The sequence below is a fragment of the Malurus melanocephalus genome, unplaced genomic scaffold (assembly GCF_030028575.1).
Source record: "Malurus melanocephalus ecotype Western Australia unplaced genomic scaffold, MMel_1.1 scaffold_44, whole genome shotgun sequence".
Taxonomy (NCBI): domain Eukaryota; kingdom Metazoa; phylum Chordata; class Aves; order Passeriformes; family Maluridae; genus Malurus; species Malurus melanocephalus.
The window spans coordinates 2,435,097-2,460,009 of NW_026623276.1; the positions used below are offsets into that span (position 1 = coordinate 2,435,097).

The window sequence follows — 24,913 nt, forward strand, 5'->3', positions numbered from 1 at the left end:
TAAACCAAAGTAAGCAATCAGACCTTCAAAGAAGTTTGACAGTCAGTAAAGGGACATTGAATTCCATTTCTGCACAATATCATGGCCTAATTCTGTTAAGTTTTACATGCTTGCAAAACACAGTTAACTTTTTGGAAATATGTGGCACTCATGTCTCTCCCAGAAGATATTCGGTACGTCAAAATGCAGAGAGACCAGGTAATATCTTGTGTTGTATTTCCAGAACTAAATAATTTGCTAACCATGTTTCAACATTACCGTTTTCATTGCAGCATGTAATGAAAGAAAAACAGCTGAGAAAACYGTGGGGTAAAAATACCTTGTAGTAAAGACTTAACATTTATTTAAACCTTCCCATATCACTCAAATCCTTCCAGACCTTCACTTCACTAAACTGCTAAAAACACAAGACATTTGAATGTATCTAACAAGACAACTGAGGGTTCTTTAACTACATACTGAGTAGTATTCCACTGATTATGCCAAGTCCATTCAGTAACTCTCTTCAAAGCCAACCAAAAGCCAGCACACAGTTTTAAGTACTTTCAACTACGTGAAAGTCTGGCTGTTTTTAAATTTTACTGTATCAACAATCAAATGTTTGTGAGGGAAAGAAAATATATCAAATACATCAATATACATAAAGAATGAAGACATTCCAATTATTAAATTCAGTTGCCCAACAGAGGACATAATCAACTCCCCTGCCCTGTATAAATTTTTTCTGGGTAGTGCCATGTGTCATTAAACCTTTATAGTGCCAGTTTAAGAGAAAAGGGAACATAGATCAATATCTTTTCTACTCTCAAAACAGAAAAAAACACTAACAAAGTAAATCATAGTCAAAGTCAGGATTTCTTTCAGAGTTAATTATAAATTTTTTGACCATGTTTTCTTCTGGAAAGAATGTAATTTGTAAAATATCAAACCATTCTAAAGGAATAGCTTGATTTATATCAGAACTTACATAGAATCCAAGCGTTCAACCAAGTGGCAAACACCTTAGCATATCTTCCTGGAAATCTGACTGCAAAGGTGCTTCCAAGATGCTTGGGAGTAAGTAACTGAAAAAATTCCTGACCATTTCTTGCTAGGTGAACTGCTCAAGAAATGCAGATCCTCAGTGCCCCAAGTCCCAGCAACTTGTGGGGAAGGCTTGTAAAGGAGCAGAATGCCCAAGTTTGGTACATTACCTTCCACCTCTCACTTCGTTCACTGAAGCCCAGACTCCATGGTTGCCACAAAGCTACCCAGGATCAATAAGGCACTCTAAAAATACTGCACAACTACTTAGGTATTTCTAAAGATAAAATCTGAATCCTGTTCCACAAAAAAAGAATTTTGCCTATTTTATTCAATTCAGGAAAACCAATGTTATATGAAGAAATGAAATTCTGCTTTTCCAATTACTTTATTAGTGAGGCCATACTAAAGAGCTAAAAATTATGCATTGATTTCTCATATCCCAAACACTAAAATAATTGGAGGCATTTCTCAATTTACAGAGGTATAAACTCWAACAGTTTAYGCCTATATAWGCAGTAGATTCTTGATTAGGATACAATAAAAATGAAGACATACCACACTTTTGTCCACACTGGAGCCTGTTCTATTATCATTCGAATTTTCTGCAGGGACACCTAAATACCTGCAAAAATATTTTTAAAGTTATATTTGAAGAGTTGTTTAAAGGCCACATTATGAAAAAAAAGTAAGATAATACAGTCATCCTAAAATATAATTCCCAGATTTATTGCTCCAAAATGTGGATAAACAAATAGTAACATAATCAGATTTAAGCACATTTAATTGAAAAACTCAATTAATTGTAAAGTTAAAGTAGAAAGCTGCAGTAGAAGGCCTCCAGAAAGAAAAGGACGTCTGCCAAATACTAAATAACTACTTTTTTTTTTTTTTTTTTTTTAAACAACCATTAAAAAAAATCATTGCTTTCCTTGGTTACAACACTCTCATTGGCTTCCATCCCATAAATATTTACTCAGGCACTTATGCAGCAAGTAGCAGTAATGAAGCAAACTCTGCTTCATTGTGTAACTTTCAACAAAGTTACTAAGAGTTCCACACACAAAAAGTTTGCCCTGAAGCCAACATTCTTATTTTACATAAGTGTTTTCTAAAAATACCATAAATTTCTAGTTGCAATGATTCTGAAGAGTCAGATAAATAAATACAAATTACTGTTTTCAAAAATCCTTTGGTATTTGATGTGCTATTCTTGGCCTGATAACTGATCTAAAGAGACGTAAAGTATCTATTAAGTGCATCAGATTATGTGAGGCAAAACTCTCCAACACATGAACTGAGAAAGACGGACACATCCTCTTTTTGTTTCACATAGGTATTTTCAGATATTAAAAAAAAACCTTTCCAAAAGATCAAGAAGGGTAAAATCAAAGGCATCTCCCAACCATGGTCAAATTAAACATCAAGCCAGCTTTCAGAAATGCCGAAGTAGAAACAAAACCATTTCCTGTAGAAACAAGCTTGCTGTCTTRAGTACAAGAAGCCATCACATTTTGCACACCAGCAGTGAGCAGTAAGAATGTGACAGTTAGACAGACACAGCACCAGCTCCATCACAATCTAGAAGAGAACTCACAAGTCAGATAGGGCTACAAAGCATTCGCAGCTGGTATTCCAAAATCTGTGTTAAAGTGTCCAAATACTGATTTTTTTTTTTTAATGCCTGAACTATTTTCAGTACAAAAAGAAAACAAAAGGATTACAGGTTTAGCAAGTATGAATGGTCATTTCAGACTTTTCATGAGAATACACCAGCAGAATATTACAAGACAAAATTCAGTTCTAGGCCAGCATTATAGTTCTTGTAAGCCTACAAAGTTATGACAGGACTAGCAGCAGAGCTCTTCAATGACAACAAGAACATTGCCACTTAGTTCTCCAAATTCCTGATACTGTCCCCCAAAAAGGAAGATGGGAAGAGAAGAAACTCTTTTATTAACAAGCTCCTAATATACTACTTCTTGATAAAAGATTCAAAACTATTCCTGCAAGGCAAAAATTAAGACATTTTTAAATTACAGACTAAAGTGAGAATAGGAGGTGAAACTCTTGAACTGATGAACTCACCCAAAGAATATGGAAAGTCTGCAAGTCCTTCTACAGCTCACTATGGCAAAAAGTAACAACAAATCCAACTCTTTGCAGAGATGGAAAGAATTTCACCACAGGTTTGGAAAAGTGTTTCCTCTTCTATGCAAGGACGAAAACCAGATTTATTTCCTTTAAGATTTTCCTATCCAGAAATGCTATTAAAACTCATAATCTCTATGACAGCTCTACTAGAAGTTTTAGCCCATTTTAAGCCTGACTGACACCACAATTAAAAGCAGCTTTACAAGTAATAAAAGGTTACTGAGATTTTTGAATGTAGATACAGCTATCCATTGGGTCTACAGTAATAATAACTGTTGAAAACATGAATTAATACAATTTTAACTGATTTAATTTAAGAGTGTTTTAAGCAATAGTGAAAATCATAAAGCATCACAATCTCACACTGCAGTGGATGTGCACTTAAAAAATGAAAAATTATGAAGCAGAAAGCAGGCAAGTAGGAAATATTTCTAGTAAGCCAAGGTTTAATTTACTACATGCTAAAACACTGATGTAAAGTATGGAAACTTCACATACAGCTCAGGGACAGTAATTTGCAGTAAAACAAATGGAATTCTAAAAACCTGATTCATTACTCTATATACACAATTCAGAGTTCTGCATGCCACTCTGTCCAGTAGTGGCAATGGTGGATTTTTCTTGCTTAGCTTCTGCAGCATCATTATATCATCTTCTCAACACATATTAGGACATTCAACAGTACRGTGTGATTATTTAAGGTAATGATGCCTAGCAGTAGTGGTTATCATTATGGAAGTATTAAAAGACTACAATTTTTAGCATTCTGAATCATTGATAAGTATCTGAACAGACTTACATCTAAATACCAGCTGGCATGAGTCATAAACAATGCCAATAATAAAACACCATTAGCTTGCTTGCTGCATACGTACCGACGGTTGCTGTAGTATGTAAATCCTACAAAAGGAAGCTGGTTGCCCACAAATGCTTTTGGTATGGGAAATGTTTCTTCCTCTCCTTTGTCTTCTTCTAGATCATCAAAATTACTAGTGTCAATGTCACTACTTAAGTCAGGCACAACTGGTGCTACAGCTAGAAAAAATACAAAATAGAATTATAATAATCATTATATTACTCAAGTCACTAAGAAATCTTTGCTTGGTACAGAGTAAAAAAAACTTTAAACTCCTTTAAACAAAATATACCAATCCTTTTGCTMATATGATACATGAGTAAGCCAGACCACCATTTGTGAGAAAAGCACTATACTTACTGTCTCTGAGCGTTTCCCAAGCCCACTGATCATTTTTGAAGAAAAGGTGCCGTTTGATTTCTTCTACACCGTTTCGCCCCAGCCTCACTTCCCTGTGAAAGAGTGTTTTGGTTAAACACATGACAGTCCATAAATTATTTTGAAGGAAAGACTCATTTTARAGCATAATCTAACAACAAAGATAATAAAACATCTCTCAAGCTATGGTTAAAAGTGGACAAAATTCAAAAGTTTTCGTAAGAACATATCTAGATGAGCACAGCAGCTACATTTCAGAACAAGTCTGGTTTTAACTTTTGTCTATAAGAAGTTCTGCTGCTTCTGTATYCATCATCATAGGCAGCTCAGGCAACTGCCAAGTTGTTACACTGCATTGAGGCCCAAGCAATAAGAATTTCACTTCTCTTCAGCAGTTGACAAACATACACAAAACGAATACTTATTTTCTCTCAACATGAAAAGAAATACTTTTAATGAAGGCTTTCATTGTGAGTAAAATATAAAACTTACCTATCAGTTAAAAAGGCACAAATAAGGTTTTTTGCTTCTTTAGAAATGTCATTGTCATCAGGAAAAGTAAGCGAGTTCTTATGGTTCATAATCTTACTGTATGTTCCAACCAAAGAATCTGCATAAAAAGGTGTATCTCCTAAAAAAGAACCACAAACATTAAAACACAGATCAAAATTATTGTAGATTTGATTTTCAGTATTTGAATTACATATACAACCCTGTACGAAACCAAGTAAACAAGAGGAAAGGGCAAATGCTGAGAACTATGACAGAATTTTTCTAAAATATGTTCTGTAAATAGCAGGATCTATAAACCACAGCTTATGCCAAGAAAGTAATAATGTTAAAAACAAGAGTGATTCTAACATGGGAGTCTARTTAAGTAGTCCATTCTGATGATCCTACTACTCACCTACAAGCATCTCATACAAGAAGACCCCAACTGACCACCAGTCACATTCTCGCCCATAGTAACCATCCCCTCCCTGGGACTTCAATACTTCAGGAGAGATGTAGTCTGGCGTTCCCACAGCTGTGTCACATCGTACCATACCTTCCTATAAAGAAGAGGAAAACAGTCAGGCCCAAATTATAAGATCCAAAATTGTCAGTAAGTTCCATGAGTTTATSCAGCCTAAGCAACATCAACAGATTCCACATCAAATTTTGTCAACAAACATTATTTGTAAAATCAATTTTTAAATATTTTTAACATCTAAGCTGCTAAAGCCCCAGAACAAAGCAGTAGATCTGTCAAATACAATGGAAGTTACTAAAAAAAGTTAGTATCCAAGAAGTAATCAGAATTGCATACAGGCCCTGCACACACCACAAAGYCCCCCATGCCAGTAGAAACGTGTCATTTGATGACGGCATGTACTGTAAACATTGAAAACTCTTCTGTTAGCATAAATGGGTCAACAGCAGGGGTTTTGATAACAGTACTAGCTGAACTGCAAGTGTTTGGCCTCTGAACCAATAAACTGAATGCTAGGAAGACTAAAGGTAAATGCAGCTTTGAAAATCTAAGCAGACTTTCGGTACTTCAAAACAGTAACAGGTGAGAAGAACGTTTGATGTTCCTCACACCCCTGAGAAAGGGCTAGCAGAACTGAGATCAGTCCCACTGGAGCTGTCATTCAGAATGCTGAAGCTGCAACCACATTCCCTTTTSCAGTGCCTCTCAGGCACTTCTGAAATAATCCTATGCCATTCCTAAAAATGGATCAGTAGAACAACTTGCATAAAAATATATAACTAAGCAAATAAAACAATATCAATCTAATGTTGTACGTGCAGCAAATCCTAAATTAAGCTCTTATGCTGAGCAGCTTTTCTTCTAGAGAATAACCTTCCTCTTTCAAAAGACTGCAAGAATCAAGACTGGGCTCAAGACTACTAGGATTTGTACACATAACCTGCATTTGGGTTGCATTGGTACCTTTTATTCAGCAGCCAACTATAGCAATTTATTAAAATCTCGWGGAATATGATAAGAATACATTGCCCATATTACACCAACTCTACTAAGTACCACATATTTCAGATTTCCACAATATGTTTTTCTCAAATACATGTACAAGCTGACACAAGCCAGTCAGTTTTGTGTAGGGAACAATACTTCACAGCACTTGAAATATTATTGCAAAATGKTTTTTTTTAACTACTTCAGGATATATTTTTTAAAAATAAGTAATTCTATGACACCTGTTTCCTTCTGTTTGCCCTTGTGCTATGTCAACAATGGCTAATAAGTACAACTGGTATTCAGTGATTGGCACAGCAATTTTCTTTCGTATCTGGCACACTACATAAAAACAATGTCATTTCTCTGCATTAGCTTTTCATACCAAAAGATTTAAAGAAATAGCCCTGAGCATATAGAGACAATCAAAAGCTTGACTTCAGAAAGTTTCTCTAGAAAACAGTACTTGAAAAACCATTTCTGCACTTGACATTGYCACTGAACAAGATACATGAATCACAGAATGATTTGGTTTGGAAGGGATCTGAATCATTTAGTTCCCTTCACTAGACCATGAGGAACAGTAAGGAAACAGAGTGGAACTTTACACTCTTTTCATTTAGCTTAAAACTTTTYAGTATCTTTTCACTTTTAAGTATATTTTGCTTTCACAAACAAAAGTGAAATTACAAACAAATGTTTACCTTGTTCATCTTCATGCAAGTACCAAAATCTGCTAATTTTAAATGCCCAGCTTTATCTAGCAGCATATTATCAGGCTTCACATCTCTGGAAGAAGAAAAATACGTATTTCAAAAAGTAAAAAAATCAATTTAATCAATTTAACTTATGAAAACAATGGAAGTCAAATGCTTTTCASATGCAACGTTGCATGGAAAAATAACAACATTAAAGCAACCACTATTGCCTCCATTTTTTTATGCTTTCCCTAAGCATCATGACCAACACAAACTGCTGAATTACAACATTTTKAAAAACTAGAACACATGTGAGAATACCACCTTAAGTCACCAAATTTGATACATCAGGACACTAATCTTAAACTTCAAGCTCCTAAAAAACACTCAGTGTTTGAATTATGTCAGACATTGAAAATATAGCTTCTTTCCTGTATCACTTCTATTTCAAGGGAACAACTAGATGTCATTTTTAAAATTCTATTATTGTTAACAAATACATGACTCAAGAAGAATATTACCTTGCAGCCTTTTCCACAAAGCACTTTCACTACAGAATTTTTCATAAAGTAACTGGTAAAGTGCATATACTAAAGCAGCATAGTAGTAAGAAACAATTATCAACATATCTTAACACAAATTTCAGGATAAAGTATATTTGGAGACCTCAAAGGAGAACTCTGGCCATAACTGTCAGATGAAATGCAGTGGAATGTACCAGTACACTCACAGAATAATTTAGGTTGAGAGGRATTTTTGTAAGACTCTGAGTTAGCTGCCTGATCAAAGTATAACTACAAAGTTAGACTCAACTTCAAAGTTACATTAGGTTACTCAGGGTCAAATCCAGGAGAGTTTTGGCTTGGTTTTTTTTTTTTTTTGGAGGATGGAGATTCCATAACCTCTCCAGGGCTCCCTTCTACTGTTTGACCTCCCCCATAAGTGGAAAAAATAACTCCTAACAAGTAGCTAGATATTCCCTTGTTGCAGGCTGTATCATCTGTTGCCTTTCATCTTTTCAGCACGCAGCTTCAAGTCTGGCTTTGCCTTTTTCGTAAAGTCCCACTGGACAGTTGGTGACTAATGCTTTCTATCCTGCCTGAACACTGTCCATGCTGTGAATGGAGACACAGTGCTGATCCCAGTATCAAACCTCTGAGCAATCACCAAGCTGACTGTTGCTGGACAGCACAATCGATTCAAACAGTATCTTGACAGTTCTACCTGTCCAAACTGTACCTTTCTAACACAGCTATGTTTACAATCTTGCTAMAGTCAACACAAACAACATACTCTGCCCTCACCAGTGAAGCCCATCATCTCAGCACAGAAGGTAATTGGTTTGGGAAGGTATGCATTACCCTTCATAAATCCATGCGGGCTGTTCACAACGACCTTCCCACCCATATGCTCGGAAATGGTTTCCTGAGAATTTWATTCAACTTGCAACTAGACTGGCTAGCCTTCAGCTCCCCAGCTCTCTCCTCCTGGCCCTTCTTGGGGCAAGACAAATGTGCTATTTGTTTCCTTCCTATCATCAGGAATCTTCTAATTCTCACACACCTTCCATGGTGAGAGAGAGCAGTGCCATAAGACTACTTGGCAGCTCCTTCAGCATCCATGGCATGTCCCACCTTGTGCCTTGCACACAGGCATATCCAGTTTGCACAACTGGGACTCAGYTTGATCTTCATCTGCCAAAGCAATGCTTTCCTCTCCCATGCTCTGCCACTGGGCACAGGGACCTGAGAGGCCTGAAAGCAGACCTTGTCAATGAAGGCTGAGACACAGGCAGCAGCCTCACCCATTCCCATGTCCTTTYCACTCAATCCCTGATCCATTAAGCAGCAGGCCCCTATTTTCATGAGTTCCTTTTCATTCATCAGAGTTGAAGAGATTAACTACAGGGGAAAACAAATTCAAAAGAATCTGCAGGTGTCAAAAATCTAAATTTTCATGAAAAAATCTCACTATGCTGCTGGCATCTTATAATGCCGGCTTTCGAAAGCTTGAAATACACACATACAAATGGTTCATTCAGCTAGATAATTTACCCATCAGATGCAGCATAGCTACATAATTAATGATGCTCTGGATCCTACTCAAGCAATGAATTAGTAGTTTATTTTGCTTTGTGTTTGCTATTTTTGCAAAAGCTTAACACTAACCTTGTGACTAAATTACAAATTGAAAATGTATATACTATAGTGTATACTACACACTACTCAAATTCTTCCTGTATTTTCTGTCAAAAGAATTATTCTTCTGCTCCTAGTTAATACAATTAAAAGCTAAAAACAGACACAAGTTCAAATGTCAAAAGGAAAGCTTCTCAACCTATCTGAGAAGGGACTATATTTCACTTTAGGGCAATTATATAACATGAAACTGAAGTCCCTTTGCCCTGCATCTCAATTTCCCATCTTGCCCCTTACAAGAAAACATATGGCTGGGAGATTTTCCTCACATTGTTCACAGATTCTTTTTTAATGGGTCAYTGAGGCTTCAAATGCCTAGCAGAGAATTAATTCCTAACAGTGGATACTACTGTGATCAAGTTCCCTAAACAGCTTTTTCTAATCAAAAGAAAAGAACCATTTTGGGGCAAACATGCTCATACCATTTTTGTTCTTGTTCTCTCTTAGTAAAGTCAGACAGTATTGCTCCCTAAACTGAGAACATCAGCCCAGTGAAAATCTTTACTTTGAGACTACTTTCTTATGGCAACAACTTTTGTATTTGTAAGACAGAATAATTATGGAATAATAATAATAATAAAGAAGTCATATATTGAATTTTTAAACTGAATAAACTCAAGTAATTCTGGCAGTACCAGGAAGAAAATAACCCTATGTAACATCATTTTCTTTCTCACCTGTGTATAAAACCCATTGAATGAATTGCATCTAATGCAAGTACAACTTCAGCAGTATAAAATCTTGCCCATTTCTCTGGAACATCGTAGTTACTCATTAAATTCACAAGGTCCCCACCAGGCATGTATTCCATCACCATGTAAAGGTAACGGTCATCTTGGAATGCATAAAATAACTGCAAAAGGCAAAAACAAAAAATAAGCCACTTCATGTTTCAGTTATCATTAATATTTCACTTGCGGGTAATCAAAGGTATTCTGCACAAACTGATTTCCAACGTAACAGAATTGCTACAATTACTGCAGCAACTCCGCATCATCCTGCAGATCTCCTAAAAAGAAATTAACCTCTAAAGCAAATTTTGGCCAGATCCTCCATCCCTTTATATCCCTGGAAGAAGTAGAGTGATGGTTACCAATTAAGATTAGTGAATTTGGTGCAATAAATTTTGAGATGCTTTCAAAGAATGYTCATTACATTAAGACAAAAAAGCTGCTTTTTTCAATGGAATGCTAGCTGACATATATGCAAACATGAAACTACTGTATCGCAAAGATCTGTCTGATTCTATTTGTATTATCACAGAATGCTCATTTTTCTATTGTCAACATTATGAGCCTAAATTGTAAAGAACAAAAATATTTCCCCTAAAGTTGTCAGCCTCTGTCCAACATGAGTAGTGCAAGCAGATTTTTCTTTACTTAAAATTGTATGAAATTGCTAAGTTTTATTCTGAACAATCACACTCAGACAATAATGCAGTTACCAACTGGACTTGGGTAAATCTTGAATGAATTTGTGTAATTTCAACACAATGGAAGAATTTATATGCTTAAGAGTAAGAACAGTTTAAATTCACAAGCTCACATGCACACACAATGCATGATGATTGATTCAGACGTGCTCCATAGAATTTCAAAGGCAGCAGAGCCTCCCAAAAAACTGTCACAACACTGAAATGAGGAAAAAATAACCGGAGTGGGCATAATTTCCAATCAAGGATACACACAGAATTTAGAATATACAGAAGCTGTATCTTAAGTATACCTTTTCTGGTATGCTGGATGACTCAAGTAATTACTACAGAGCAGACGCACCAATATACATCTGGCAAAGAGTTTTAACAATAAACAGAATAGTTTCTCTTGTAAATGTTGTGACAAAATACAGTCTAAACCAAGTACAATACCTGCTCTTTTGTACACCATTCCTAGTGTTAGTCACGTATTCCCTAACAGATCAAAAAAACCAAAAACCATGTAATTCCAAGTGATGYAGTGTTGCAATCAAGCTCTTCTATAATGACAAATTTTAAAAAAGAATATCACTTTACCTGAACAACCCAGGGACTATTTGCAAAAGCCATAATATCTCTTTCTTCCCAGAAGAATGCAGAATCTGATCTTTTTATCATCTCAAATTTGCTCAGAAGCTTCATAGCATACACTTTCCTTGAGGATTTATGCCTTACCTGTGAAAACAAATGTGACAYACAAAACTTATTAGTTTGCCGTATCAACGCATGAAGAACATCACTGAAAACATTACTTTTCCTGCTTTATCATTTCACACATTTTGTAAGACTCTTCACACTACTATAAAGGATTATATACTGTAGATCTGCGAAATAATTACATTCCATTACCTGACAATGCATTACTTTTAAAATACTTGCTAGAACTATTCAACACAGAAGTCCATAGGCATAAGTCACATAACTTGCATGTATGTGCCTTTAAAAGGACAAATATTGGCAGTTAGTGTTGGTTAAATACCATAAAGTTAAAACTATAAGCATTTTCCAGAGTTCATTAGCAGATGTGTATACTTGCTGCTGTATTTCCAGTTTCTCCCACCAGCACTCAATTAAATAAAGCAGGATGAACAAGCCTGGCTGCTAACCTATCACAAACAATACACATCTCTCATTGGTGAGAACTATGTCCACAAAAATCTGGTGTAGTCCCTGAACTGGCAGAAACTCTCCTAGCCTTTACAATTTCATCAAGTGTCCATGTAAACAGTGGTAAAAGCTAATTTTGTTGATTATGAGGAATACACATTCTATTTTATTTTAAGAGAGAAGAAAGACTACAATGCAAAACAAGCACTTAGACAGGACTCAAATATGTCATTTTCCAAAACACTTCCATGAAATGTAAAGAAATAAAATTTCACTGAGTGAAAGGGTTAAATATTTAAGACTGCATCTTCTGAACACCACAATGAGAAATGGATGCCTGAGTAAATACTACAGAATACATTCAAATCTACAAATAGAAACTTAACTTACCAACTGAACCTCCCCAAACGCCCCTCTACCAATCACCTTCACCACTTCATAATCTTCAGCTTTCATGCGCAGATCTCTCATTTTATTTACTGTGTCTTTATCTACATAAAAAAAATTGCATTTCATATATAGTCACTTTAATTAAACTCATCTAATTTTAACTTTTCATAGTTTTCAGAAGTGCTGCTCAAAGAACCTACCTTCCCATTGAAAAACTCTGCAGAATGCATGACCTCATTCTCATGACCACAGTAACCAAAACCTAACATAACATAATGCAATGACTCTGCTGTACAGTCACATTACAGGAAATCTTAATTCAGTAATTTCTTTTAAAAGTAATTACCTGAAAAAAAAAAAGCTATGCAAAAATTTCATATCCAGCATGATCCTGCTTGTAAGCTAATCAGTATAAAAAGATTATTTCTGAATAAACATGCAACACATCTGGGAAAATGTATTAGAAAATACACTACAAGACACTTGAAAAAGTATTTTTGAAAAAAAAGTTTTGCTCTTTGGCACTTTTCTGATTCCTAATACTCAAAAAAGTAGATTTTAATTTAAAACATGCAGTGGGAATCATTGCAATTATTTATAYAAACCTGTCATTCTATAAACTAGAATAATTTACAAACTCCCAGTGGGCAGATATTCTAATTCCAAATTTGGTAAAAGATTAAAACAGTCTATTTTAATCCATGTGGGTCAACACTGGCATGAGACTATGTAGAAAAGCTTCATGCTTCAGTATTTCTAAAAGCCAGGAAGTTCTTCTAAAACAGATATGCTTCTAATAAAATAAAATTATGCAATGATGTTTTATTTTCAAAAATAATATTCTAGGCCAAAAGCAAAGTTTAGAGAGAMGTAAGGACAGAGGAAGAGGAAAGGAGGAGAAATTAAATATTTTAAGTTCATATGTTAAGATTATGATGAGGCAGTTGACAGAAAATTACCATTACATTTCTACCTACACAGGCCACAAGCTAAAACAAAAGCAGCCTAYCCACAATAAAAATTCAGTAAGGTTTCATCACCCCAAGAGGAATAAACATAGTTCTGTTTGAATAGATATTCCATGGCGTCACTTTCTAACGCAAAGCCAACCCTTTAGAATGCAGCAGAACACAAGCTGATTCCAGTAAACTATAGCAAAATTCTAAATTCTGACAAGTTCTTTCACACAGGGTTCAAAATACTCAGCAGCTCCAACAAATAATTCATTGCCCTATTTGCTCTGGTGAAAACTGGCCTGCAGTAGAGGAGCAAGACTGCACAGAACTAAARTGCAGCAATTTTCATGACAGCAATTTTCTAGCTATTGCTAATTTCCTGCCTAGTAAMCTCACAACAGGAGGTTCACCACTTCTGAATGAACAATCCTGACATTGGTGCAAAAGAAAGCTGAGCACTATATGAATCCTTGAAACCCTATTCAATCACAAGCCTTCCCTAAGGACAAAGCAGAATTAAGGAAAATACACCCAAAGAGCAACCTAAACTAAGGATTTTAAAGTAATGTAAGCCAGGCTTGTGATGAGTTGCAAATTGAAATTCACTGCTTGAGATACCTACTGACAGTTATCTCCAGTATGTTACAGTAACAACAGTGCTGGAAATTTGACCTCCATATTCTAAGTTCTATTAAACAAGGCTTATCAGGCTGCAATATTCTTGAATAGGCAGTCCCTTATCTCTCACTCCAGGACAAGTGGAGGACCCAGTTTATGCTGTATGAACAGCTGGGGAAGCTCCCATGGCAAAAAATCAYCCAAATGGCCCTGATCTTCAGTTTTAAGCTTACATGCTGCCTTGAAATAAACTGAGTCACCACTGCAAAGCAGGACTCGCAGCTGCCTTTAATACTAATTTCTTCAGTCTTTTAATACTATATGGTASAAAATCAACAAGGTTCTACATTTGCAAAAATCATCTTCACAACCTCAGTCGACAGAGGCAGATTTGGAGGCTACACAAATAAACAATGTAAATTAGAGAGAAGTAAAGAGGGGATAGGGAGTGGTTCATTAGGCAATTGGTCTATAAAATAAAGGAAGCAAACTCCTATTTTATTTGCCATCTAGAAATTTATCTTAAATTTCTGCAATAATGGTGCAAACCAGGCAGCTAATACTGCAAAAAGGATGTTTTAAACAGTCTTCTAATAAAACTAAAATAAACATGAATTTATTTTTTAAAATAGAAATTCAAAGCAAACTAGACTGCACAGTTCCCTCTAAGGCCACTACTCCCATATCCACAACTTGCTTTCACATTTCAGCAAACACTGCAAGCTAATGTTCTAAAGGCAGTTTGAAGGGAACTAATGTRTTCTGCTCTCCACCTTCAGATTACTTCAGGTCAGATCCTACACAGTAGATAATTTACACCCAAAAGAYATTCATTATCAGGCTGTAAGTGTATCAGTTTTCTTTCACTCAGCCCCAACAGCAAAAGTGAAGCTTTTTGAGACTCACTAATAATTTCACTGCTCATAAAAAGTACATTGAAATTATCTGTTGCAATGGTATTTCCTTTGCTTAACATAACTTCTCTTTTCTCCAAGAGTTTCACCACACCTTCTCAGTAAATAACTGAGTATACAAAATGTGCATGTAACTCAGMATATGGTATCAATACAGTTTGAACTGTGAAAAGTTAAACAGAACATTTGAGCTAGGGATTTCAGTAATTGTGTGAATGAGCCATCAACTACATCTACTGGACTCATATAYACACACAAATGGAGAATAATGTAAAATAAACACCACAAATTCACTATCAGCTCACAGTTGCACCCAATAAACCATTTGAAAATGCCTTGGAAACAGAAAGAAAAAACCCACATAAATTTCAATTAAGCAAAGACAATATTTATTTTAGTCAAATTAATTTACATTTACCATAAGACCCATTTATTATGGAATTCAATTGAGATGCTTCAGCCTGTAAAAATCTAGTAATATTAGTTTAATTTCAAGGTTTGCCCATTTAGTCCACAGGCAGAAGCAAGTCTTCAATTAGCAAGCATTTCTGCCACAATCTTCAGAATTTGCCAGTTTGGCAGCTTTTAGAAAATACTTGATGCTAAAATTCCTTTTTGTGTTTTTGTTTGTTTGTGGTTTGGCTTTTTAATTATTAAAATTATGGAACTATGATTTCTATTAAAAATTCAACTTCRTTACTTTAAAATTTGCAGGAAATCTGGTAGTGGACAAATACAGAGTAAATGCAGAGAATTCTGGAGACACATCAGCTGCACACACAAGTGAATCTATGAACTATGCAGTATAAGGTTTTCATTAAAAGAGACCTTTTATACTAAAAAAATGCTCCAGTYTATTTGTTAGTGAACAAATATTTAGTATGATTTCTTGACACTGTATACTTCACTATGTCATTTTACTGTTAATTGCTTATGATATACTAGTATATGAAATGAGAAAACAAGTTATGGAAAYCCAGGGAGTTGCCCTTACAAAGACAACAGGCCTTTCTCTTAAAAGGCTTTGTGCCACTATAGACAGRGCCATTTACAGGGGCAACAGACTGGGCATTCAATTGCTGGGGATGAGATTTGTATAGGCAGCTGTCAGTTCTCAGTGGGAAATAAATAAATAAAACTCTTAAAACAAATTGCTCCCAAAAACCCAATGCACCCCAAACGCCTGGCTGTCTTTCAAAGAGCTACAACTCGTGTTTTCTTTTTGATATTACAGACTTATGTTATTTAGTCAATGAAACATTAAATACTTACACCTGTTTAAGAAGTTGTCAATGTTCTTGTTTTTTCTTAAGGCAGGAAAATCCAAGTCATATACCAAAGCATCTAATCCATCCTAAAAAAAACCAAAACAACAAGCAAAATTAAGTATTTGGAAAAATAATTACACATGCTGCTAACTAAASAGTCCAGATAAAAAAACAGCTGTCCCTATCAATTTTCCATGCAAATGAAATCATTCACATTATTTAATGACTGTTGGTAATTACATGAAACAGCTCTTACGCCTTCACTTCCATTGGACTCATCAAAATTTAATTCTATATGCTTCTATGCATTATTAATTACCTTAATTTGCTCCATACTTACATGAAAAARTACAAGAAGAACAAATAGCAGTTCTAATGAAGTTCAGTAATAYTAAAAAGTCACCATGTATCATACAGCAGGGACCTGAACACTAAAAGGCAACTGGCAAATAGGACGACRACGATAATTTAGCTTTCAAACTCCTGCATTTTATCCACTGAATTCACTGGCAATTCTCATGAACAAGATATTGGCTTTATACATTCCAACCTAAAGCTAGAAATAAACATCCACAAGCCCATCTGGCACTACTACCACAGAATGCATCCCTATGAACAAAAGCAAATCAAATATCATCAAAAAACCCAACAGAAAAATACAACAAAGGAGCCAGTTTTAAGGTCTCATTAAGTGCCGTGAACTTAGTGACTTGAAAGTTAAATCTGCATTTGTCACTCCTCAGTGGATAGCATCTTCTTAGAGAAAAACTAAACACAGTCTTTTGGCTGAAAACCACTAATAGGGTTTCTACTGAAAAATGATCAAGTATTCTAGGAAATTGCATAACAAAGCATCAAAAAGCTTTAGGGAGTCTTCTCTCTCATGTAGGTATTGTCTAAGTTACAACTGCAAAAACAGAGACAAAGGTCTTAAAATACAAATTGATGGATGTTACCAAAGTATGCCCAAGWTCTACTGCTATTTACTTGTCCAATTCATAGCTAGGTGTCTGTATTATCAGTTTTTAACCTTTTTGGAGTGAGATATTAGACCAGACCTATCTTTGATATGATCRGTTCAGATCTGACTAGACCTAATTTGATTGCTTTCAGCTTTTAAAAGGATTTTTCAATCCCTTTTTCAGAATGGAAAACTGAACCATGAGTCTTTCACTGCTAAATATATCAAGCAACTATGCCTGAAGAAAAGCTAGAATATAAGGTTTTTGAAAGCTGTTTTTCCAGGAAAATATAGTTGACAACGCATTTGCTCTAGACTGAATTATTAGGCTTTAATCTCACTTCAAATACAAGCTTATTTTTCACCTCAGTCTTTAAGACTGACTTTTACCTATAAAAAACACCAAGCGCTATCAAAATAAAAATTATTTCTAGGCTCACAGTCCTCACTTTTAAAGTACGTGAGATAGAAATTATTTACTTCAAATATAATAGTAAACAATAAAATCATACTAGAATTTGAAAAAGGGAAACTGCAAGGATAATCAGAATTACTTTCAAGGCTTGATATTATTAAATTTGTCAATTTCATAAAAACATTCCTGTTTTAAGAAGAATTGTTAAAATGAAAATGATACAAATCAAGAAAAGCATCACAGTATTTCACTTCTCTAAAATAAAGCCAGATTTTGCATACTGTGTATTAAAGAATCACCTTTTTGTACTGACACTTATGATGAAAAAGGAAAGCGAGCAGCAATGAAACAACATTTAATGGGTCAGTAGTAGAAAAAGTGTAAGAGGCCAACAACTCAAGACAGATGCAGAAATAACTCAGTGTAACCATAACTCAGTGTAACTTAGTAAGTGCACCTTACTTTGCAAACTACTAAAAGACACCTCTTCCAAAGATACATGGCAAATAACCAGGAAATCTGGAAAAAAAATTAATTCTTTGGTAAATTCAACAGAGAACCATGATAACTGGTTGCACAGGTGTACAAAGTCCACCAGTAGCTTCTGCGCATTTATCCCCAGGCTGTGTGAAGCACTAGGAAAAAAAAAAAACCAGCTCTGAGGCTGATGGATCACATCCAGTTAGTTTTAAAAGCAAATTAGAGATGGCAATGAACTGTCAAAATTTGGGGCCCAATCTGCCATGAAGTCTGCAAATCTGCAGAGTAAATCAGTTTGTCCAAGTTCATGGCTAGCAAGAAAACCTCCACACATCAAGCAGAAGCACAAAGTTCTCGAATCCTGATTTTCACTGGGGTTATGCAATTACCTGTTTCAATTCAGGACTTGCTTCGAAGGGAGGTTTTAAACATGGAACACAAAAATATAGGAAAAAATGAGGATTCTGTTTAAATGTTTAACATCAATCTTACTTTCCTATCACATTTGTTCTTTCAAARTACTAAAATACAAGCCTTTGCCAAAAGAAGCACAAAGTACAGAAAATGGCATGGTTTTCTCGGTGTCTCAAGCATGTTAGGTATTTTGTTGTGTTACTTTTAAAAGTTTTAGATTAAAGATGGGAAAAAGTATACAAATTCASTTTTATCATGCAAAAGCAAATTTCAGTGCTGTTTAATTCAGAATTCACCATGTACAATGTTTCCTGTTCTGTTCTTCACATTACAGTTCTTAGATATGAACTCTATCAAATAAAATACTTAACTAAAATACTCCAAAATACAGATTCAAGCTATTCATCTCACATTCATTTCAAATCACATTCCAAGATCATGCAAACAATATCTAAGGAAGCTACATGCCAATAATTGCTTATTTAAAAGGCTCTTCAATAATCTGCTCCCTTCACTACAGTATCCAGAAAATGAACTATCCTGGTTCAAAACTGCCATTAAAAAAATGTAGGGGTGAATGATATTCTATAATAAATAAAAGACTTGCAAATCCTTAACTCTCAATTAATTTCTTCAACTGAAGTGAGTTTCAAAACAGCTTGGTATTATTTTAGTGGCAGACTACAAATGCAAGACTAATTTTAAGGTAAACTTAATGGAAGTAAAGTATTTGGGATACCTAGTGTGTAACATAAAGCATGAAACAGCCCATTKCACTTATATTCACTAAGAACTTGAAAATGTTACAAGCTGTCCCAGCACAAAAGGAAGCAYAGAGTAAGGGCTATTTTAAAGTGGTATAACTGGTGAACAAACAGGGAAGAATACACAAGCTCTAAGTGAGAAGTGCTGATTCAAAGTGGCGCAGATCCGAGAGCTGGGAATATTGTAMAGAGTTTTACAAATAACAGTTAAGTAAAAGGGTAAGGGCCAAATGGACACGATCATTATTGTCAGTGGCTGCAGAGATAACCCATCTCTCAGCTTTCTTCATTCCATCTTGCTCAATCTTTTAATATGTCATCTGACTTTTTTGTTGACACAAAAAGGAACATAATCTTTCCATCAAGACCTATAGCAGCTATATTCTTCTCTTAAAAATAATGTCAAGTCTTCTTTATAATAGGCAACCATACCTCCAACAGTTTCATGCACTTTACTAAAATAAGAAGGCCTCTTTTTTATGATGGAATTTTTCTCCACTTGGATGGGGTCCATGTGTTTTTAGTATGTATCTTCTTCAAATACAGCACATTCCATACTTCTTAGAAACACTTATTGTGGCTTAGAGGCATTTTCAGCTAAGTTCCACCTTACTCTGTCACTACAGAACAATTTTCCTGCTTAGTTTTGAGGTCTACACAGACATTTTCCTTTTAACAGTTAAATGACTGAAATAAAGTGATTTATGCCTCCACTTTCATAGAACAGTACTTCAGAGGTGATTAAAAAAGAACAGGGGAAAAACTTCCTTTCCTTTCTAATGTTCTTCAGTCAGTTTCATAGTCTGATACAGCCTTTTCTGTATCACATTCATTCAATGAAATCATCAATAGTTTCATTATCTATTTAAAATACTTCTTTTTACCCTAAAATTTTTTAAAAGGTACACTAGGGAGCCACTACAACACAAAGAGGGAGGTCTTCTATGAACAATTCCATATATTCTGTTGGTTTAAATTCATTCATTACTACACCACACTTAAAGGAATAGTTATATGGAGTAAAATCAAAGGTCAGTCTAGATGCACATATTGGCTCTGGAGATGACAGTAAGAGTGTCTAGGAAAGAGGATATGAGCAAGTCCAGCATATGGTAATACTGTACATGTACAACACACAATAACATAAGTACATAAAGATGAGAGCTTTTTCTCCCATGCACTCGCTCAACATTCAATGATGAATTTTACTCACCACTTTTAACCAGCCAGACACCACAAAGCATTAATTGCTTCTTTAATTTGCGAGACCTTCAATTTTTACTATTTTCTCATAATTAATTAATTACCAGTCACCATKTTAGATCCCTTACAACTGAGTAATACCATAGAACTGTTAAACTCCATTACCTGTTATGAATAGACAGATTACCAGCTTTCCATTCATTCATTTATCCATAAAACAAGCCAAGTCCAACAGCCTTTTCCATTCCWTTCCCTTCAGTTTTTCTAAAAATATGGAATGTTGAAACATAGAACTTAATACTAACATACATATTAACTACAYAATCTATTCACACCAAATTTGTCAGGTTGTTACGCTAATTTCTTTTTGTTAGATTCCTCTAAAATGGGTTGGTTTTCTTCAGTTTCTCTTAAGCAGTCTCACATTAATTGGACTTTTTCCCAAATTTTGTTCTAKACCTATTTCCAAAGTTTTAATGCATCAAACTGCCAGTACCACTATGACTACACTAGACTTCTTCACTCTGCAACTATATTCCTTAATCTCAAAACTCACTACAATTATGTAATGCTGGTTTTATTCACATGCATGAATTAATATTAATGAAATTTTATAGGGATATTTCAAAATACACACCATCAACCAATTCCAATTTAGCAAAACATCTCATGATTCTGAAGTGATATGAAGTACAAAATGCAGTATATGACCTACATTATCACGGTACAATTATAGTATCTTTACATTTTGAAATTTTAATTCATACACATTTCATTATGATACAATATCATTTAGAACATAATAAATAAAAACGTATGAAATTCAGTTGAAACATTGTTCTTGAGACACTTGATTATTTTACTATTTATCTAGCATTCAAATAACTAAAAAAATACTTAATGGGTATTACCAGCATACAAAATTTGCATTCCTTGGACAGACTGGCAGTTACTCAAGCTTGAACTCTTTGCCGCTTTTCCTTTTTTGGGGAGACAAAAGCAAGACTTAAGATCTGCAACCCTTAACTATCCATATTTTAGTTCCCTGTACTGTAGCCATTTTCCTATTTCTATAGTACTATGAGCTTGCCCCCATACTCCCAAATCAACAAACCTGACTGACCTTGATTTGTGTATGTTCATCATAATTCGTAATAATGTCCTGTCATACATAAGTGATCTCTCCGGTCAACTATGTGAATGGGGCTACATTTATCTAGCTCTAATCAAGTACACAAAAGATCCCACTAGGTTTTAAGTTAATCACACTCATTAATTTTGCTGTCCAAATAAGAGAAAACTGCAACTTAACACTTCATCTTTAAAGTGGACAAGACAATGTAGACAGAGTTAAGGCACTTCACTCAAGAATTTTCATTAAATCATTAGAGCAGGCAAAGTACACAAACTGACACATGAGCCTGACTAAAAGGCCCTTGATTCATCACCCAGCATGATAACTCTACAGAGCTCCTTACTTCCTAGTATCTTCCAATATTCCTAAGAGTTTTTGCAAATTTGGTTAAACAGACAGCCTTTCAAAAGAAATACCAGGGGGCTAGGGTGTTACCTCAATAAAGAGCTGTTTGACTCAGAGAAGATTTAACATCTAAAAAGGAGATCTTGAAACTTCAAGGCAGCATTCTTGAAAGCAATATGGACTACTGCTTTCATTTTGGCCTTTTTAAAGAGTTATTCCATGTGTAGTTGCAAGCTTTACCMACATTCTGTGTAGTTAAATGTATAAGTGCATGTACTTGCCTTCTGTTCAAACAGCAGCTGTTCAACTGACATTTTTACTGACAAATTCCTAGAATACCTATTTACTAAGTAACTCACTAGATCATAAGTCAGTATAGAGATCTCAATATACATTGATGTGCAAACATATATATGAAAATGCCCACTGTCACTAAAATCTCTCAATTATTGTGATACCCACAATAGCACTTAAGGAAACCTCAGGTGCAAGGGCAACAGACAGATACACATACAAGTAGTAATGCTTTTTCACATGCTCGTTTGGGTGTTGCTGTTTCCCCACTCCAGCAACAGATCTTAGCACCTGAAGCATCTCCTAAAATATGACAATATATGTAGTGCAAATCTGTGAAATCAACTCATATATAGCAAGCATGCAGAAGCACTRCCAGCACCCACTGCACAGATTATTCAGAGAACCTACACACCTCAGTCTTTCGCTAAAACTGAGGGCAAGTCATAGATCCTTCACATCAGAGCCCCTCTCTGTCCACTGACTAAATGCAGAAATCTTGAATCACTAGATCTGTTCTAAATAACATATTMATGAGATTATTTCATGCCTAAAATTATGGCAAACTGACATTGTCTGAAGATGCATTCCAGAAAATGTATTTCAATGCGGGTTTTTTCTCTCCTCCAAACTCAGACTCTAACACTACAACATTAATTTCACTATGCTAACAGTGAATAGTCTTTACATCCAAACTTCAATTCAGAATTCAATTATATTAGTGTTTTATTATTTCAATTTAACATCAGAACTAATTCCACTTAGTATTGCATCTTTAGGAACAACTATCAGATGAGAGAGCAGTGTCTTMAAGGATGATGAAGAACATAGACCAAGATAGCACCAAAAAATACTTCAGAAACATCTGGGTAGAAACAGATACAATATCATGTGAAAATAGTTCAGGAAGATGTGGAACAGGAGATTGCCATTAAAATTATACTGAATTATACTTATTTCACAGCAGGTTAAGATCTCTGGATATTTGCAACTTCATTTCCTTAAAAAAGGTTCACTTGCATTGGTTAATACGCTCTGTGGACAAGTTTTACAAACTTCAAAGCTTCTATACCAACTGTGGTACAGTCTACCCACGAACAGAATACTTTACATTAAAAGACTGAGGCAGTTGCAGAACTATCTGGAGAGGTATGTAGGTTCTTCATATTTTAATGCAGAAAATAAGAAAAYAGATTGCCTACTTTAGGTTTAAATGATTAATCAAACCATGTTTGACTAACATTAGAATTAAATAAAGCCTAAGTACAGCTTGTTAAAACTGCCCTTTTCAAGAAAACTGTATTAAACGTGATGAACCCAAGTACACCTAAAACATATGCATGTAAATAGTGTTAGAAGAAGTAGGAGTTCTGGTAGTTAAAGAACTGACTGATGTTTATCACCAAGGAAGCAGCATTCCACAGCCACTGCAGCACTTGGCATTAGAAATGCTTCACAGGTCTAGAGTTCCCAGCTACTGTAACACAACTGCAACTGGAGACGAGCAGCCAGCCTGACACACAGTAGGGTAACACTATCCACAGAAGTATCTCGTGGTGGAAAAAAAGACTTCACATCTTTTCCACGTCTTGAAGTCATGGTATTGACCAAAAAGATAAGGCAAGCTCTGATTCCTCACCCAAGATGAAAAATAACTACTTTTTTTTTTTAAAAAAAAAGCCAAACATCACCTGCAAATTACATCCATAAATGTCCTTTGAGGTCCCCACAGCTTTCTTGGTTATCCTGTGAGGGCAGATTCTTCCACAGGCAGCACAGAGATCTGCCGGTCTGATCTGGGAGCCCCAACATTTTCATTTTAAACACACGCACTTAGAACTACCAATTTAGATCAATGGGAGTCAACACTATAAGGAACGCTCATTAGAAAGCAAAAGTAACATGGATAAAAATTAACRCTATGGATGCAAATACTGGTACATAGCTTCCCTTCGACAAAATGGTATAAAGACAGATCAGAGATAGGAAAGAATGAAGACAAACTGGTCCAGTCCCAGCTCAAAAGTCTAAGGCTTCTTTTGCAGCAATCTGCAAGGAAGGAGTTGAGTAAATGCTTCAACAAAAGGAAAGAAACTGCAGAACTCCATTAAGAAATAGTGGTATTTACCAAAGGAAACAGAMCCCCCTCCACATCTGTTGCCTAGGAAATTGCTGTCTGCGTCCCAGATTTTTTTCCAGGCAGGTGTCCATGAAACCTGACTTCAGAAAGTAAGCTTTAGTCACTTGGACAAGATGTGAATTAGAAAGACACCAACATGTTCACAGGAGATATTGCAAACAACATAAATAAAAGTGCTTTAGCTCTTGTAAAAACCATCAAATACATAAAGCAACTTTAGATCTCTTAGCTCTACATTACAGCAAAACTAGAGCAAATTCTCCCAGCAAYAGCTTACATTGCTGCCTCTAGCTCTCCCACTATAATTTTGTCTGAGAAGTGTTACCTCTGCCATGAAAAAAACCCAAATAGCAAAGTTTATAATATAGTAAGCCACTGGAAAGGTAATTAATTTTTCTGTAAAGCAACAATATATTATCAGCTATACAGAACCTGTTGTCACCTGACGCGGACTGTGTTTGCTGCAAACATAACTGTGTTAATTACAGATATAAACTATAAAACARTAACAAGGCAAGTTGTCTCTTTTGCTTTGACAACTTGGTCTCTGGAGATTATATTATTTCAATAAGTATGCTTTAGAAAATTCTCTAAAAAAGTGTATTAAGGAAAAAAAAACCCTCYGCTAATAGTAATATCCACCCCACAGAAAAATAACACAGGGATGGGAAACAGAGGCTAGGCAAACTGAGAACCAAAATATTTAATTTTTTAAATAGAGCATAGACAATTCATTGAATAACTTTCCAAGAAAGAATGAGAACATCA

General features: G+C 35.2%; 1 protein-coding gene across 1 annotated transcript in view; it reads right to left on the reverse strand.

The window, feature by feature from the left end:
• The window catches only part of ROCK1 (Rho associated coiled-coil containing protein kinase 1), an 82,795-nt gene that overhangs the window by 36,336 nt on the left and 21,546 nt on the right, over positions 1-24,913 (reverse strand). The window contains exons 2-11 of the mRNA XM_057364922.1: positions 15,999-16,080; positions 12,239-12,339; positions 11,279-11,416; positions 9,945-10,120; positions 7,076-7,160; positions 5,319-5,463; positions 4,904-5,042; positions 4,394-4,485; positions 4,053-4,212; positions 1,582-1,648 (exon numbers count right to left, since the gene is read on the reverse strand). Of these exons, the coding sequence (XP_057220905.1) occupies positions 1,582-1,648; positions 4,053-4,212; positions 4,394-4,485; positions 4,904-5,042; positions 5,319-5,463; positions 7,076-7,160; positions 9,945-10,120; positions 11,279-11,416; positions 12,239-12,339; positions 15,999-16,080 (1,185 nt within the window). The remainder of the gene's footprint in view (positions 1-1,581; positions 1,649-4,052; positions 4,213-4,393; positions 4,486-4,903; positions 5,043-5,318; positions 5,464-7,075; positions 7,161-9,944; positions 10,121-11,278; positions 11,417-12,238; positions 12,340-15,998; positions 16,081-24,913) is intronic.